General features: G+C 57.7%; 2 protein-coding genes across 4 annotated transcripts; one reads left to right on the top strand and one right to left on the bottom strand.

The window, feature by feature from the left end:
* Positions 1 to 260: 260 nt before the first annotated feature.
* On the top strand, positions 261 to 5,231 carry TRAPPC2L (trafficking protein particle complex 2-like). 3 transcript variants are annotated; one of them, XM_008565871.1, is made up of 5 exons: positions 261 to 339; positions 1,585 to 1,757; positions 2,664 to 2,751; positions 2,895 to 2,974; positions 3,980 to 5,231. In XM_008565871.1, exons 1-5 carry the CDS (start codon positions 307 to 309, stop codon positions 4,023 to 4,025), a joined length of 420 nt encoding a protein of 139 aa, XP_008564093.1. In that variant the 5' UTR covers positions 261 to 306; the 3' UTR covers positions 4,026 to 5,231. The 3 variants fall into 3 exon arrangements, with proteins under 3 accessions (XP_008564093.1, XP_008564092.1, XP_008564094.1); XM_008565870.1 differs by having other exon boundaries at positions 2,664 to 2,790; XM_008565872.1 differs by lacking the exon at positions 261 to 339 and adding an exon at positions 856 to 1,024 and having other exon boundaries at positions 2,664 to 2,790.
* Positions 5,232 to 8,892: 3,661 nt separating this feature from the next.
* On the bottom strand, positions 8,893 to 12,438 carry PABPN1L (poly(A) binding protein, nuclear 1-like (cytoplasmic)). The gene is made up of 7 exons (XM_008565869.1): positions 12,193 to 12,438; positions 11,666 to 11,810; positions 11,305 to 11,372; positions 10,571 to 10,677; positions 10,409 to 10,496; positions 9,617 to 9,759; positions 8,893 to 8,932 (listed from the first exon to the last, which is right to left on the bottom strand). The coding sequence occupies exons 1-7, from the start codon at positions 12,436 to 12,438 to the stop codon at positions 8,893 to 8,895; spliced, it is 837 nt and encodes a 278-aa protein (XP_008564091.1).
* Between the last annotated feature and the right edge of the window lie 4,698 nt (positions 12,439 to 17,136).

Raw genomic sequence — 17,136 nt, 5'->3', positions numbered from 1 at the left:
GCCGCGCGCCCGGCCGGCGGCGAGAATCCTGCCTGCGCGCCCGCGGCACTTCCGGCCGTGCGACGGGGGGGCGGGGCCTGGGTCCGCGGAGTGACGGGAGGGGCGGAGCCACGGTGGAGAGAGCGTGGTCACGGCAAAGAGGCGGGGCCTGTGTCCGCGGAGTGACAGGAGGGGTGGGGCCTGTGCCTGGCGGGGAAGGGGCCTGGGCCCGCGCAGTGACGGGAAGGGCTGGGCGAAGGTGGAGAGGGCTGTGCCGGCGGCCGCGCGACCGGCGCGCGTCACGTGACGCGGCGCGGGTCTTCCAAGATGGCGGTGTGCATCGCGGTAATCGCCAAGGAGGTGCGTAGGGATGGGGGCCCTCGGGATCTCTCCGGCCCACGCCCTCCCCGCCCTGGAGGCGCCGTAGGGAATGGGCTCGCGTCAGCACCCATCGGGCCTGGCTCCGCGCCCGCGCTTGCAGCCGCCGAGCCCCCTCCCCAGCCGGGCGGTCCACCGCAGCCTGCCTCTGCTCGCATCCTTCCTCCCGCCTCCCGGCTCCGGGCGCTGAGTTGCGGCTCCGCGGACAGGCCCTGCCCTCCGCCTCCCCGCCCTGGAGGCGCCGTAGGGAATGGGCTCGCGTCAGCACCCATCGGGCCTGGCTCCGCGCCCGCGCTTGCAGCCGCCGAGCCCCCTCCCCAGCCGGGCGGTCCACCGCAGCCTGCCTCTGCTCGCATCCTTCCTCCCGCCTCCCGGCTCCGGGCGCTGAGTTGCGGCTCCGCGGACAGGCCCTGCCCTCTGGCCTCCGGCCTCCGCACCTGGACTCCCACCCCCCAGCTCCTGTCCCCTTCATGGCCGACGTTATGTTTCCTTTTTTTCTGGAAAGAGACTGAGCCGAGTTGGTGGCGTCCACATGCTCCTATCCGGGGACTTGCGTGGGACCAGGCGTAGGAGGCAGACCTGTCACTGCCGTGGCTGCTGCGAGGCTTCTCGTGGGCCTCCCTCTTCGCTCGAGCCACGCTTGTTTGCTTGAGGGTTTATTGATCAGGTATCATTAAGCCCCATTAGGGCAGCGACGATGTCTTGTTCACCATACTTCTGCAGCCCCCGGTGCCGAACAGACACGAGATGAGTTGTGGCTGTAGGAGCCCAGGAAAGCAGCGGTCAGCTCGGGTTAGGATCGTCAGAAATGCAGAGATGAAGGGGATTTGAGCTGAGTCTTGAAAGCTTTAGTAAAAGGGCCACGGCCAAGGTGAAAAATTGAAGTAGGCAGTGTGTTAGGAAACAGTATTTGTGGTGCCAGCTAGGATGACTTCATACAGAATGAGGAGTGGCCGAGGCAGAGTGGGCTCCAGCAAGGCTGCGCTCAAACCCATGAGTCTTCTCTTTTCTGTCCACCCTACTGAAGCCTCTTTGCAAGCAGCATATGAACCGCTTAGATTCGTTGGGTGCCCCAAAGGCAGTGCCCGCAGCAGTGTGGAGTATTCAGCAGTGGGTCTTGGAAAATGAGGGTACATTCCCCGTGGAGCACTCTGTGGTGATGTTGTTGGAGCCGGTGTGCACCGGGTGTGTTCTCATCCTTTCAGTTACTGTCCTCTTTTCTTGTAGAATTACCCTCTCTACATCCGCAGCACCCCCACGGAGAACGAGCTGAAGTTCCACTACATGGTGCACACGTCCCTGGATGTGGTGGATGAGAAGATCTCCGCAATGGGGAAGGCCCTGGTGGACCAGAGGGAGCTCTACCTGGGCCTGCTCTACCCCACGGAGGACTACAAAGTGTATCCTTCAGTGCCCAGCAGGGTTTGTGTCGGGGAATGCACCTACAATTGCAGGCTGTGCTTTAGGGTCAAATAACCTTGAAACACTTGAAAAGAAAAAGAAGAAGGTGAGGGTTTTGAGCTAGCCAGGGAATTGGAGCAGCCTGAGGCTAATGGAGGCCTTTAATTCTTCTCTCTTTAATTGGCAGAATCATTTGGGAAAAGCTAGGCTTTAATTTCCTGGAGAATGTAGTAGAATACACTCATCCATCGTCTGGTTTATTGAGGAACGGAGGGCTCCTCTGCCTTGTACCTGCAAAGATTTCTCTCTGTGCTTTTCATGGGGGCCACCATCTTTGAACAAGGAATAATTATTTTATCCATTATTAGATCCAGCTTCGTAAGTCACTGGAAACTCTTGACCATTTCCTTGGGACAAATTGCATGAGGCCATGGAGTTCAAAGACATTCCCATGAGCAGTGATGTAGCTTTCCATGCTGACATTTGCCTGGGAGCCACTTTTACAATATAACGTGGCCTCTGGAAGGGGATTTCCCATATTCGTGAAACCTGTGGTTTTGCAATTAACGTCCCCGGGCTGGGCATTGATTCATAAAGAGGATTAGTGGTCCCAGGCACACACACTCAAGTTCTGGGCACGTTGGCTCCTGAGTGTGAATTGGGCAGGGTTTAGCTGCCTGCCCGCCCTATGCTCCTCTAGTAAACACCAGATGCCACCCCCAGGAAGTGTCCAGGCTTCCCCTGGCGAGGTTGCTGCAGGACAGGCCCAGTCTGGGCACTTCTGTAGTTCCAGGTTGTCAAGTTTCTCCAAAGCTGGGTACACAGAGGGCCCCAGGGTGGCACGCATTTCATTTGCTGTCACAGCGTCCCTGTGTTGAAAGCACACTCCCTAACCAGCTGTACAGATATGGCTATGTCACCAACTCCAAGGTGAAGTTTGTCATGGTGGTGGATTCCTCTAACACAGCCCTACGAGACAATGAAATCCGCAGCGTAAGCGCAGGGGACTGGAGGACCACGCCTGGGTGGTGGGTGGGTTTATTTTGTTTTCACTTTGTTTTGAAATGCTGAGAAGCCAAAAATCTGGCAATTGCCGTGTTCTGTGTTGTTTAGAACGTTGTTGGGTCTTGTTTCAGATGTTCCGGAAACTGCACAACTCCTACACAGATGTGATGTGCAACCCCTTCTACAACCCGGGAGACCGCATCCAGTCCAGGTGGGTCCTTCTCCTGGTACTTGATGTTTGCTTTTTGTAGGACCTGCCTTGCTAAGATGGGGCCGTTTGGAAAGTAGGGGAGGAGAGATCTTTTTTAGCTATGAGTGCTGTCCCCGAAGGCAGTGATTTAAAGCAGCCAAACCCTGTTTTTCCAAACAAACTCTTACGTAGACCTCCAGCGTATGAAGCGGATCAAAGGAGAGAGTGGAGTGAGGGCAGAACTTGCCCATCTGGTTCCCAGATGTGCCTGCCAGGTACCCAGCACCTCTACAGAGCTCAGTAGGGGCCCAAGCATGTGGACAGTAGCCTTCAGGGAGAGACGTCTTCTTGTTGCTGCCTGATGTGTCTTTCACTTTGAACTTGGCTGGTTAGGAGTTTGGACTGCAAATTTCTTCCACGTGGCCTTCAAACACGCAGACGTAACGTTTGAGCGCCACGAAGATGCTTCATAAAGAAACATGGGGTCCTTGTGCACACTCCAAACCTGCTTCCAGGAACTCCCTTGTTCCCAGACATTTCCCAAGGGGCTTCGTGCAGTCTGTAGGCAGCGGGGAATCTCTGTAGTGACCCAAGCCAGGCCCTTTCCGGGGTGCCTTCTGTCAGCTGGGACACTGTGTCTTAGGTCATCCTGCGCCCAGATGAGAGCAGGCAGGTGAACGTTTGCAGAACCTGGTGTCTCTGGGCTGTGCAGGGCAGGGACAGCCATTGTTCTCAGTGGCCCTGCCTGCCCACGTGCTCACTCCACCCCTGCCTTTGGGCTTCGACAGTGGGAAATCTGGCCAGTGACCACGGAAACCGCCTGGGAAGCATGGAGGCAGGAGACGGGTTCATGTAGCTGGTGGCAGGACTCCCATCCTGGCCTCTCAGCCGAGTTAACTTATTTGGACCCTGGAGAAGGCCCAAACATCCTGGGGTCGAGACTGGTGCAGCACCTGCCTCTCTGTGCCAGCAAAAGGGTGAGGGGCCGAGTCTGCCCTGCTCTGAATTGGTCATTTCTCTTTGCAGGGCCTTTGATAACATGGTGATGTCTATGATGATACAGGTCTGTTGAGCGACACTGCCGCCGGTTACTTCAAGGAGATACGTCTGTACGTGACTGTGCTGTGGAGATGCATATTTATTATCTTGCCTTTTCCTGAACATAACTCACATAACACTTGGGGCAAGGCCTTGTGCATGGTGCCTCCCAACTAAATGTCTCGTGAGATGAGATTTGGTTTTTTCCTTCTGTGTCAGCAGAAGTTTAGCTAGGGAGAGGTTACCTAAGGACTTTTAGGGACATGGGCAGAGGTAAGGGATTGGGCACAGCAGGAAGTATGTTCCAGGCAGGGGAAGGGGTGCCTGGAACCCAGAGAGCTTGGAGCCTGGCAGGAGTCGTGACCACAGGTGGGAGAGCGGAGGGCGGGCTCCACCTCTGCTTTTGCTGTGGCCTTCCTGTGGTTGAATGGGTGGGAGGTCGGTAGGGGTCAGCCTCCCCAGTCCAGAGCCAGTGTGAAGGGTGGAGATGATCTAGGGACCAAGGAGACAGCCGCATCCCTCCCATGTGGGCTGAGGGCCCTCCTCTCTCTGCACTTGGCATCGTGTGCATCTGGCCCAACGACTGGACGCAGGACTGGTCTCAGAAGGAGCCCTGGTGAAGTCTGGATAGCCTCGTGGGTGCACAGCATCGGGTCAGCTGCTGCTTGCTTTTTAAATGCCAGGATGAGCAAACTTGCAGAGCCCTTTTCCTGCCTGTCAGTGCCCATCAGGTTGGGAGAGGAGCTGCTGGCTGCCGCTGCAGGCCCTGGCAGCCTGCCCTGGGGCTCACACCAGCCCAAGCCACTGTGATTGGATCTCCTAGTTGTGCTCCCCCATGAACCTGTGCAGCCAACGTCCAGGTTACAGGATTGAGGTGACAGCTCCTTGTGGGAATCAGGCACCAGAGCTGGCTCCCCTCATCATCTGACAGTGCGGCCGGGAAGTGGCGGAGGCACTGGGGACCCCTGCTGGACTGAGCCCCATCCAGGCCTTTACCTGCTTTGTGCATACTCAGTGCTGTGGCTTCCTTGAGCTGAAGGACACAAGACCAAGACGGGGCCCCTCCAGAGTGCCCCCCATCTCACCCCTAGTGCTGGTCCAGGAAAAGCCCCCAGGAAGCCGCGGAGGCGTTACCACTGCTCAGCTGGGGCTGGAAGGTGGACTTTCTCCACTTCTTTCTGTTCCTTCCCTTCTGATGAGCACGGTATTGATTTTTTAAATTACAGGAGAAAAAAACCTAGGAGTGTGTGTGTGTGTTAAAAACTCAAGCCCCAGGCATCCTTCTTGCCCCAGGTTGAATCCAGAGGCCTGGAGTAGGGCCGAGGGACACCAATGGGCCTGCAGACAATCTGGTGCATGTGGACCACAGGCAACACTCACAGGAGTTTAAAATCTTTAGTGATGGCCTATTTAGAGAAGGGAGGCTGTCTAGCCCAGTCCCCTCTTCCCTGCAGTTCTGCACCAGACCTTGAGTTGAGCTTTCCATAGGGAACACGCCTGAAAATGCCTTTCTGAGCATGGGCTGTGGTGGGGGCTGCACGTTGCCAACCCAACGTCTAGTCTCCCTTTCTTCCCCACTCACAGAACCCCCATGTTACTGGACGATTGGCTAGATAAAGATATTTCCCGCCCTCCCTAGCATACCAGAATAGATGGGTGTGTGTAAGCGGGTGGTGGCAGGAGAGACTTGCAGGGAAGCCTTTAGAAGGGGGTTCAGCTCGGGCCGGCCCGTGGCTCACTCAGGAGAGTGTGGAGCTGACAATGCCAAGGCCATGAGTTCGGATCCCATATACGGATGGCCGGTTAGCTCACTGGCTGAGCGTGGTGCTGACAACACCAAGTCAAGGGTTAAGATCCCCTTACCGGTCATCTTTTAAAAAAAAAAAAAAGTGGAGGGTTCAGCTGGCACATGGAGCACCCTCATCCTGCATGGAACTTGGATATGATGGCTGGAGCTCAGAGAGCTGTGTTGCGAGCATGAGGACAAAATTTATACCCTAAGTGTCAGTAGCAGAAAGCAAGAGAGCTGGGCTTTGCCAACATCCCAGCCCGGACTACTTATGTTCAGCCTTTTTTTATGTAAGAAGATAAAATACACCCCTTTCTTGTGTGAGTCACTGTTGTTTGGGTTTTCTGTTAGGTGTAGCCAGCACAATCCCTAAGTGTTTTTTACACAAAAGAGTTTTCAGATGCATTGTTAGGAAGCACCCCATTTTAAACCCTAGAAAACAAGAGTCAAATAATCTGCTCACTTTCGTTCTGACAAGAACCACCAGGTGGCAGTTTTGTGTTACTTCCACCACGAGGCTGGCCTCTCAGGTAAGGTGGCAGCCCTGCCTGCCTGTCCCCTGCCTTCCCTCCACGTGAGGGCTGAGCGCTGCCTCGGGACTGTGGGTGGTGGCTCTGATCAGCCGGTGGCTCTGACTTCAGGCAACTTCCTCGGCCTCACCGGGCAGCAGCTGCGATGATGCTTCCTCTCCTTCCTTCTGCCCCAGGTGGGGGCAAGAGGAGCCTGCTCCTTTGTTGCCCACCCAGGACAGCCAGAGCACCCCGGCTTTCTCTGGACACAGCACGCAGGCCTCAGCAGCTCATGGCTTGACATGCTGACCACCTGTGTGGGGTCCTGCCCAGGGCTTCTGTCATTCCCCCCGCCTTGGCCTGCTTAAGTCCACAGGAAAGGAGGGTCTCCCTGGGCTCCCTCTACCGTTTTCTTGCACTGGCCACAGAAGGATCAAAATGGACAGGAACTAACGTCTACATGGGCTGGAAGACTGCTGGGGGACCACCTGACCAGTCAGTGGGCACAATAACCGCATCAAGACCAACCCCTATCCCCTCGCCAGGTTGGGGAACTTGGGCACTGGGGTGCTGGGCAGGCAGGAGTTGTCATCTGCAAAGAGCCACATAAACTTCAGGCTGGGAACTAAGTCCCTCCCATAGTCCCCCAATCATGAGTGGTCTGGGCCAGGCTGCATCCTGGGCTTCTGGGCAGCCCTGGCAAAGCCCCCGACCCTTAGCCCCTAGATCCCCACCTTCTCAGGATGGGCCTTGCTCTCAGCCACCAGCAAGGCCCTGTCTTGGCCCACACTGATGCTGGGGGAGGGGGGGTCGGCCCCTCAGGCCCACTCTGAAGTCAGACTCAGTCATTAGCATTCGGGAGCCGACCTGAGGCTGGATTCGGGTGGCCGCTCCTTGGTCAGGGAAGTCCTCACAGTTCTGTCGCAGGCATCTGGGCCTTTTTGTCTCCTGGGGCTGCCCTAACAGAGACTCACAAACTGGGGGGCTTAAAACAACAGTAATTTTCTCTCTCCTAGTTCTGGAGGCGAGAAGCCCCCAAACAAGCTTTTCTTCAAATAAGGTCACATTCAAAGTTTCCAGAGATGGGTCTGGCCCGTAGCTCACTTGAGCGAGCGTGGTGCTGACAACACCAAGTCAAGGGTTTGGATCCCTATATAGGGATGGCCGGTTTGCTCACTGGGTGAGTGTGGTGCTGACAACACCAAGTCAAGGGTTTGGATCCCTATATAGGGATGGCCGGTTTGCTCACTGGGTGAGTGTGGTGCTGACAACACCAAGTCAAGTGTTGAGATCCCCTTACTGGTCATCTTTTTTTTTTTTTTCCTTTTTGTCTTTTTTCGCGACTGGCAACGGGATCGCAACCCTTGGTGTTGCGTCCGCACCGTGCTCAACCAGTGAGCGGACCGGTCTCTATATGGAATCCGAACCCTCGGCGGGAGCGCCACCGCGCTCCCAAGCGCTGCACTCTACCGAGTGCGCCACTGGGCCGGCCCCATAAAAACAAACAAACAAAAAAAACAAGAACAAAAAGTTTCTGGAGATAGACAAAATGTGGACAAGTTTTGGGGCACCACCATTTACCCCACTACAAAGGCCAACCTTGACTCAGGACCACAAGGAGTGTGAAGCTGGCAGGGGAGGAGGGTCATGCTCCCCAGGCAGTGACCTCCCCTGTGAAGCACGGGCATCTCTGTCCAGGGCTTGAGGAACGGATGATGAAATGAGCACAACCAGGTGATAGAGTCGCTGCAGAGACACCTGGGAGAGGTTTCACTAGTAGTCATTGCCAGAATCGAGTGTTGGCACTGGGGCAGACCTCTGACCCAGCACATGGGAGGCAGGCATGTCATGCAGCCGGGGGCGCCTGTGCCTTGTAGGCCATCAGTCTTGGTGTGAAGGTGGGGTCACAGGTGCAGGAGTCTTGGCCTAATGGGCGGTCCCAGCTGCCCTGGGGCTGGCAGTGACATTGGTGACACTGCCTTGGCCTTGCACACTGCCAGCTCACTGCTAGTCCTAAAGTGGGCAAAGGGCCCTGTACTCTTGAACCCACAACCACATCCCACCAGCTGCCTTTCTGTAGAACCTGCCCCAGAGAAGATGCCAAGTGTCAGAGATAGGAGAATGAAGGCAGAGACGTTATCATGTGCTTTTAAAAAATATTCAAATTTAATAGTTTATGCTTTGCCATTAAGACACACGTTTCTATTTTTCCTTAAAACAAGCTGGTCAAAAAGCTGAGAACGCCAGCTCCGATCTGATCCTGCCCAGTCTTGGCCTCCCCACCCCCTCCCTCCTAACCTGCCCAGCACCCTCCAGAGACACCTCCCGGTGACTCCCCACCCCATGCTGGGCCCACCCACCGTGCCATGGCTTGTGACTCATGGCAGGGGGGTGGGGTCTGGGCCACCGTGGGAGGCCCCGGCAGACTGTCCTCCCACCGAAGTGGTCTCTCCTGGACACATCTGGCCTCACTCTGCCTCCTCTTCCCCACTGGCCACATAGCACCCCTAGCCTGGCCTGTCTGGAATAAATGGTCCCCTGTGGAACACAGCTGTTACCCCTGACCCAGCCCCCAGCCCCACTTTCAAAATCGGGGCCTCCCTTCAATATGGTGAGAACCACGGTGGGAATCTTCCACGGTCTCTGCACAGAAAGAGAGCACAAAGTGAAGGGACGGAGGGTAATGGCCCAGGACCCCCCAGGACAGCAGGATAAGAATTAAAGGTAGGTTGGTCACCAAGGAGCTCGAGGATATGCTGAGGGGGCTTCCAGGGGGCTCTCAGTGGCTCTCTGGGGAGGGTCCCAGGACAGGGAATGGTAGCTCATACCAGAAGAGGCTGGGGTCTGGGGGCCACCCCTGCACGTGATCTATGGACTGTGGCCACAGCCACACCTGTGCTTGCCAGAAATGCCCACCTGCCCCACCCAGGCCTGCTGTGCACGGCCCATACAGCAGCCCTGCTGTGGACCATTGCCCCAAATGGCAAAGACTTGGCTTGCTTGGACGCAGGCCGCCTCTAGCACGTCTAGAGCCTTTGTGGGAATGAGAAGAGGTGCGTCCAGGAAGAGTTGTTGTAGAAAGCCTCCTCCAAGCTGATGCAACACCCCTGGGCCTGACTCAGGCCCCTCGGCTGAGCACCTCTATGCAGCCGTGTCAAAGGCAGCTCCAGTTAGCATGATGCAGCAGAGAACCTCTGCTGGTACCCCAGCCCCCACCAGGATCTAGTTCTGGGAGCCCCCTCCTTCTCCTGGTCTCTAGGCCCCAGATAACCCCTGTGGCTTCCACCCCCAAGCTGCCCCTGAAAGCCCCCACAAGTCCCCACTTACCGGTTCTGTGCCCGTGGTCTGAACCTGGGCCTGCCCTGTAGGCTGCTGCAGAGGAAGGGTGCCCCCCTGGTGCTTGGGTGTACCCTCAGGCCCCCGCGGTCTGTGGAACTGATTCCTGGGAAGTTGGTCCTTTTGGGCAGCACCTGGAACCATAGGCTGAGATGGTCCCTCCTCCTTACCAGTGCAGCCAAAATCCAGCCCCCAAGGCCAAGCCCAGGGCTAGAGCTGCCTCCAGGAAGCCTTCTTGGGTTTCTCTGCTTACAGCACACAGGCAGGTGTGAATAGACCTTCATGCCCACTAGGCCCTCTGCTTGGTATTTACAACCCAAAGACCATTTTCTAAGTGCGGGCATAAACTTAAGGCCCCCCAGGACATCTGGTCCCAACCTTCTCAAGTTCCCCATTTATGCCTAAACTATCCTTCCACCGTCACCCAATGCAGCCATGGCAGACATGTGGAGTCACAGTCAACATCCCCTGCAGAGGAGGGTCAGGCAGGCTTGGGAGGGAGCACATCCCTCATGCCACACCCAGACCAAAACAGATCAAGGTATCAGGGTCTCAGGGTCTCAGGGTCTCAGGGTCCCTGCCACGCCCCTGCCCTGGCCAGGCACAGTGACATGACCGAGGTGCACAGAGAGGAGTCAGGTGGGGCAGCTGTGTGCCCTTGGCCAGTCCTCCAGTCTCTCTGCCTGTTTCCACAACTCTCGGGGACACATGGGTTAATGTACAAGAGGCACTTGGCACTACGATGGAAGGACCAGCGATGCACAGTGACTCCCGGGCATGCACCTTGATAACCCGGCCTCGGAAGACACTCTCATCCATCTCCACGGCAGCCTGGGCCGAGCTCTCGCTGGCAAACTCTATGTAGGCATAGCTGGAGGGGGGAGGGGAAGGTGAGGGCTGGCTCCTCCAGCACACACTCCGGCCCTCCCCCACCCCCGCACTGACCCCTTGGGGTGGCCGGAGAACTTGTCACACAGGATGGTGACACGGTGAATCTCCCCGCAGTGGTTGAAATAGGCCTCCAGCTCCTCGGCGGTGCCCCCGTAGTCCACCTGTGTGGCATGAGGACAGGCATGTGTGTCGGAGTTCTGCAGAGAGGCCTCAACCTCCCTTGGGGGGCTCTTAGTAGAGAAGGGTCAGAAGAAACCCCAAGCTTGGGCCCTTGTTCCAAATGGTGCCTCCACCCCTTGCCCTGCCCAGAGCAGACGGGAGGACAGAGATGACTTTGAGTGGGTCACTCCACTCCTGAGAGTTAAAGCACTTTATACCTGGACACCTCAGGCTGTGCCCCCCACATTTGTATAACCTATGCAAAGCCTGTGTGGAATTTTAAAAGTGGAATTAGTTTCCAATGATTAGCCAATGGAGAAATATCACGTGGTAATCCCTAATTCCAGCTCCTGCTGAGAAATCGGAACATCTGTCTGACAAGGCCCGTGTTTCCTCGAAGGGACGGCCTGGGCCCTCCTGGGTCAGACCCCCCTGCCGCTCCCTCCACCTGCCTGTCTGGCCCTAGAGGTGGCTGAGTTTGTGGTCCGGACACCCTCCCTCCTTCACCCTGCACGGCCAACCAGCAGGACGGTCAGCCGAGTCCATAGAGAAGGACCCGGATGGGAGTGCCCGGCCAGTGCCCACTGAAGTGTCCCCGCTCTGCCCGCCCTCCCATCGATGGCACTCACATTGCCCACGTAGACGGACCTGTGGTCAGCCTCCACCTTCTCCTTGGGGGCCGCAAGGAAGGGGCAGCCTGCGGAGAGAGGGGCCTGAGGACCAGCAGCCCGTGGGGTGGCCACCGTCTGCATGCAGTTCTCACACCCCTCAGGGGAGAGGTTACCCAGGCTGTCAGCGAGGCCACAACCCGGGGCAGCCAGGACCAGCCCTCCTGGAAACACCAGAACTCTCGTTCAGCCGCCTTGGAGGCGAGACTGTCCCCAGCACATCCTGATTTTCAGAGGAGGTCAGAGAAGCAGGGGGTGTGGAGCCTGGAGCTGCCGGTCCACGGACTGGGGCGGGGGAGCAGTCACCCAGGGAAGTTCCTACCCGTTGTCTTGGGGCTCAGCAGTTGTCTGGCCAGCACGACCCCAGCACCCTCCTCTGCCCTGGCCTCGTCCTGTGCGCTGGGTGGCACCAGCGGCCCCTCGGCCTGCTCCATGGCTGACAGCTTCAGCTCGATGGCTTCCAGCTCCTGCCCACACACAGCCCATGGTGAGCCTGGGGCGGGACAGCCCACAGGCTCCCCTCGAGGGAGGTGGGGAGGGTGACCTGCCAGCCCCTGCAGAGGGTCATGGCCCCTGGGGGACATCCGCTTCTCTGGATGCACTCTCCTTCCTGAGGAGCCCCTAGAACCCTCACCCCAGGGGCCCTCCCTAGGCCACAGAGGCCGCCCCAACCCCTCTGGCCAGCATGGCACCTGGCCACACTGCTGCCCTCTCCCCGCAGGTGGGCACAGCACTCTCACCTCCCGAGTCAGCTGCAGCTGCCCGTCCCCTGTCCCTGCATCTCCCCTGGCCCTGGGTTCCCCGAGACCCCCAGGCCTGCTTCCACTGGGCGCTCCACTCAGCCGTTACCTGGTCAGTCACCGGGCACTCGGCCAGGTCTTCCTGTTCCAACAGAGACAGCGGGAAGCCTGCGTCTTCGTTGCCATCTTCGTTGTCACTTTCCTTCTCCTTCCCATGTCCAATCCCTAGCTCCAGAGGGGTCTTCTGGGTCCTGCTGCAGGCCCCCCAGCCCTGGGCCTCGGGGTCTGAGGAGACCATCTGGAGCCAGGCCTCGGTGGGGGGTGGGAAGAGGGAGCGACTCAGGAAGGGCCACATGGTGGGTGAGGAGGGGGGGGTGGGCTGGGCTCAGCGTCCCCACCGCTCACCTCCACAGCTGCACTTGCCTGGGCCAGCCCGGAGTTTTAAGCCCTCCCACGAGGCCAGCTGCTCCCACTAAAGCACTTAAAAAGGCCTCTGGGTGGGGCTCAGCTTCCAGGCCTGTCCCTTCTCCCTCATCAGGGCAGGCACCACCAGGACACTCACGATGGAGAGGAGGGAGGCTGGGTCAAGTGTGGGGGGTCGGGCCTCGCCTGCATCAGCTGTGCCATGCTACAGGCTCACGGGGTCCTGGCCCATTCTGTGGTCCACATGCTGCGCTCATAATTACACCTGCAGTGGATTAATTATGTCATCCTGAAACTCACTGAAGCTTGAATTGTGTCCCCCGAGTTTTATGTATTAGAAACTTAGCCCCCGCTGTGACTGTTAAGAGGTAGTTGGAAAGTGGAGCCTTGAAGGGGTGATTGGATTGTAGGACCATGCCATAGTGAGTGGATTAACAATGGTGGCCAGGGGCGTGGTTCTGAGGGCTTTAACAGAAGAGGAGAGTCTGTCTCTGCTTCCGCTGTCTCATAAGGTGATATCCTGAGTCACTAAAGTCACCACCAAGACCCTCACCAGATGTGTTCCCTGGACTTTGGACATCCCAGCCTCAGAAACTGTGAGCAATAAATTTTGTTTTCTCTCTAAATCACCGAGTTCCAGGTATGTTTTTATAAGCAACAGAAACGGAGTAATACACACCTCCAGCAGCAGGCCACAAAGAACACAACGCAGGCAGGAACAGATCGGAGTGTGCAGGAGCAGAGGGGTTGTTTCTGACATACAGGATCGAATCAGGCTTCCAGGGGGAGGGGGTGTTGGAGCCTGTCTTGATGGACTGGGTCCCACCCACTCACTGGGCCCTGTTTGGTTTGACCTCCAGAGAGGAGGACTGGAAGCTGTGCAGGTGCCCCCCTGGCCCATGAGGAAAGGACTTCTTGGGAGAGTCAAGGGCCCGGGAAAAACGCAATCCGACCGCAATCCACCTCCTGCCTGGGACGCCCCTTCTCTCTCTGGTGTGCACTCCAAGGGCACCACTCCCCTGGGCTCTGCTGCCGCTTCCAGGAAGCCTTCCTGGGCTGCTCCTCCTCCCTCGAGTGGCCACTGTGCCTGGGCTCTGCCTCTCTCTGTCCTGGCTCAGTCACTCACCCCCGGTCTCCCCTGGCAGCCCAGAGCGCCTTGGGGCAGCGTCCACCTCTGACTGAGGACGGGCTGGCCGCCCAGTGCTGGCTGCATGAGGGTGGACGTGCGGAGCGGCCCCTTGTCCTCCTCCTGAGGTGGATCAGGTGCTCCCCCTATGTGTCTGGGGCCCCCCCGAGGGTCCTGCCTGGACCCTTCCCTCTGCCTCCACTTGGGAGTCAGGACACCACATAGCCTGTGTCCAAGCCAAGAGTCGCTGGACTTGGGCCCAGCCCCTGGCCACCTCCCCCTGAGCTCAGACCTCTGCAATGGAAAAACTTTGTCATGCCCGCTCTATCCTGAGACTGCTGACACACCAGCCCCACTGGGGCTCTCGCCAGCCGCCTGGCTGGGGTCAGGCTTGCCCCCATGCCAGCCTTTCCAGTGACGCCTTCAAAATACATTGTGTTCCAAGCCTGGGCCCGAGTATTAATAACAGCCCCTTCCTCCCAGGCTGCCACCAATGCCAAGTCCTGGCACCTGATTTTGGATGGGACCGGCCTCTGAGCCAGGACACCAGGATTGCCACGCCCTCGCTCCTCAGAGGGACGAGGCATCCCTTCCCACTGTGCCCACCCTCAGGGTGGGAGGTCTCGTGGGATGTGGCCCCAGCACTGTCCAAGCCTGGATGTGCTCAGGCAGAGGGACTGAGGCCCTCCCTGCCTTCGGGGTCATCTCTGGGGTCTAAGGCTGTCCAAACAGCCTGGAAGGACCAACCTTCGAAGGCTCACCCAGTTGCCAAGCACCACAGGAAGCTGTGTGTGGACGGCAGTCACCCCCTCCCATGCCCCAGCCCTGCCTTATCCCTGTCACCTCCAACACTGTGTTGCACACCGGTCTGTTCGCCTCCCAGAATAGGAGCTGCATGGGGAGGGGCCTGTCTATCCTGCCCGACACAGAGAAGGCCCTCACCGTGTGCCTGGTGAACACATGTGCGAGGTAGCCGGGGACCCAAGGAGAGTCAGAGCCACGTGATGGCAAATGCTCACTTTATTACATGGTACAGAGTGAACCTGGGTGCCATATCCACAGCATCCACAGGTCCCACATACAGTACATCGGAGGATGGGTGGCAGACCTGTGCTGCAGCCCCTGCCCATAGCATGTGAACAGCACCCCAGTGCAAAGAACACCCGACATCCAGGCCAGCTCCACAGAGAGACTTAAAAAAAAAAAAAAAGAAGAAGAAAAAAAGGAGGTGGAAAATAAATCCGTTTCCCTCAGGCCATGCATGCTTGGCCCCCAGGGCCCCAGTAGGTGCAGCGGGTGAGCTGACTCTCATTCACGTGGTGCCCCCGGCCTTCATTTTAATATGTAAAAACCAGGCTGCACTTTGACTACTGATGCTGGGTTACCGTGACTCAGGGTCTTTGGGTCCTGCAGGGGCCAGCCAGACTGAGACAAAAGGAACAAAAAGCGTGCAAAATGGGATTTTCTGGGATGCAGGTAGCAATGTGGGCCACCTCAGGCCTTGTGTGTACGGTGTTCCCAGAGCAGGCAGTTCCTGGGCGTCCAGCTCTCCCTGACCCCCTCTCTCCTTACCTTCTCTTTTTCTCTGGCCAGCATGGTCATAATTCAGGGGCTTTGTCGCTAGTCCCATTTCAGAAAATGCCCACACGGTGTGGGGCTGGGAGAGAGCTTGGCAGAGGGCTGAGAGAGCACCCATCACAACTGGTTTAATTCAGCCTGGGCCCTAGATGTGTTCCTACACCTGTCCAATCTCAGATCTGAAAGGCTGAACTCTGAGCCTTCTGGGACCCCAGGAAAGAAGATGGGAGTGAGGTCCCCCAAGAACCCCCCAGCAGGAGTAGGGCCCCAGGAGTGTTGGCATCTCAGGGGGAGCCCAGAACTGACTGCCCTCATTTCCTGGGGACACCTCCTCCAGGCACTGACCCCTGGAGACAAGTACAGGGAGAGGGCAGCCCCGCCTGGAGGTGTCAGGGTCTTGCCAGGGAATGTGCTCACCCTAACTGGCGGCCCTGGTCACAAGAGTCCCTGGCAGGTGTGTGGGCTGCCTCCCAAGGCGCACTCTTGGCTCCTGGCCACCGCTCTTGCCAGGAGGGCCCAGATTGGCTGGAGCTGTTGCTAGGTCACTGGCCCAATCTGCTCACGATGCCTGCAGCAGAATCCTACCTGTCCCTGGGAGGGGGCCTGGGGCAGGCCTGGATCACGGCTTGGGTGCTGGGAGGGACTGCTGCTTACAGCAGTTTCTTGAGGGCAGTCCTGATGGCCCAGGGCAAGAAGCGGTGGAGGTCACAGGAGGGACCAGAGTGCCCTTGTGGCTTTGGTACATGGAGGACATTCGTGATGCTCTGTATTCAGTAGATGGAAAGGCAGATGGGGCGGACGGACTGAAGACAGCCGTAGGGGGTTAGAGAACATACAGGTAGACAGGTGCATGGTGTGTACAGGGGCTGATGGGAGGACGAATGGATGTGGGAATGGGGGGAAGGTGGGATAGAGGAATAGACAGATGGATGGACAAAGGGGCAAGTGGATGCATGGGTGAGTGAGTGGGTGGGTTGATAGATGGAAAGATAGGTGAGTGGATAATGGATGGATGGGTGGTTGGATGGATGATGGATGGAGAGGTAGCTGGATGGATGGATGGATGGACAGATCGATGGATGTAGGTAGATGGATGGATGGGTGGATGGATGACGGATGGAGAGGTAGGTAACTGGATGGATGGATGGACAGATTGATGGATGTAGGTAGATGGATGGATGGGTGGATGGATGACGGATGGAGAGGTAGGTAGATAGGTGGATGGATGGATGGACGGGTGGGTCAGAGGGACGGACCAGTGAGAGAAAAGCATCAGTCACTAGCTGTAGCAGGCTGAGGGGATGGGCAGAATAATGCACAGACATGCTGGCTAGAGCAGGGCTGGAATGGGCAAAGTGGGCAGATGCCAGAGATGGGCCTTTGGTGTCAGCATGAGGATCTGTTTGGAAAAACTGGCAAACGGGAGAAATTTAAGTCCATCCTGACCTGTCCACTGTGTCCCTTGGGTGATCCGCCTGCTGGCTCTCTTGTCCACTCCTATCCATCACTGACCCTTAGGGCCTTTGCTGCATGTCCTGCCGGGCTGAGCCCTCATGGGCCCTCCCAGGAGGCTCCTCTCGCACGGCAGCCCCCAGCCCTCTGCAGCTTTCCTCCTGCCCTGGGGCCGTACTGACAGGCAGTGGGGCTGGGGGTTGGGTGTAGTCCCACCTGTTCCATCCTCCACGCTCCTGCCTCCACCTGTGGAATGGGAGGCGTTGGTCTCTCACTTTGTGCAAGTCAAGGACAGGACTGGCCAGGAAGGAACCCTCCTGGGTGCGTGGCCAACAAGGCATCTACCAGACACCATTTGGGGATGTAGTCCCCTCTTCTGGCCAGCCTGGGCCCAGGGCAGGACAGGACAAAGAGGAGATAGGAAGCGGGGGGTGGGAAGACCAAGGGTCACATGCCAGGGGTCTCTTTCCAAAC

This window comes from Galeopterus variegatus, unplaced genomic scaffold, assembly GCF_000696425.1.
Source record: "Galeopterus variegatus unplaced genomic scaffold, G_variegatus-3.0.2 Scaffold210, whole genome shotgun sequence".
In the NCBI taxonomy this organism is placed as follows: domain Eukaryota; kingdom Metazoa; phylum Chordata; class Mammalia; order Dermoptera; family Cynocephalidae; genus Galeopterus; species Galeopterus variegatus.
Note: the sequence above shows the minus strand (reverse complement) of the source record. Positions and strands in the feature narration are given on the sequence as shown.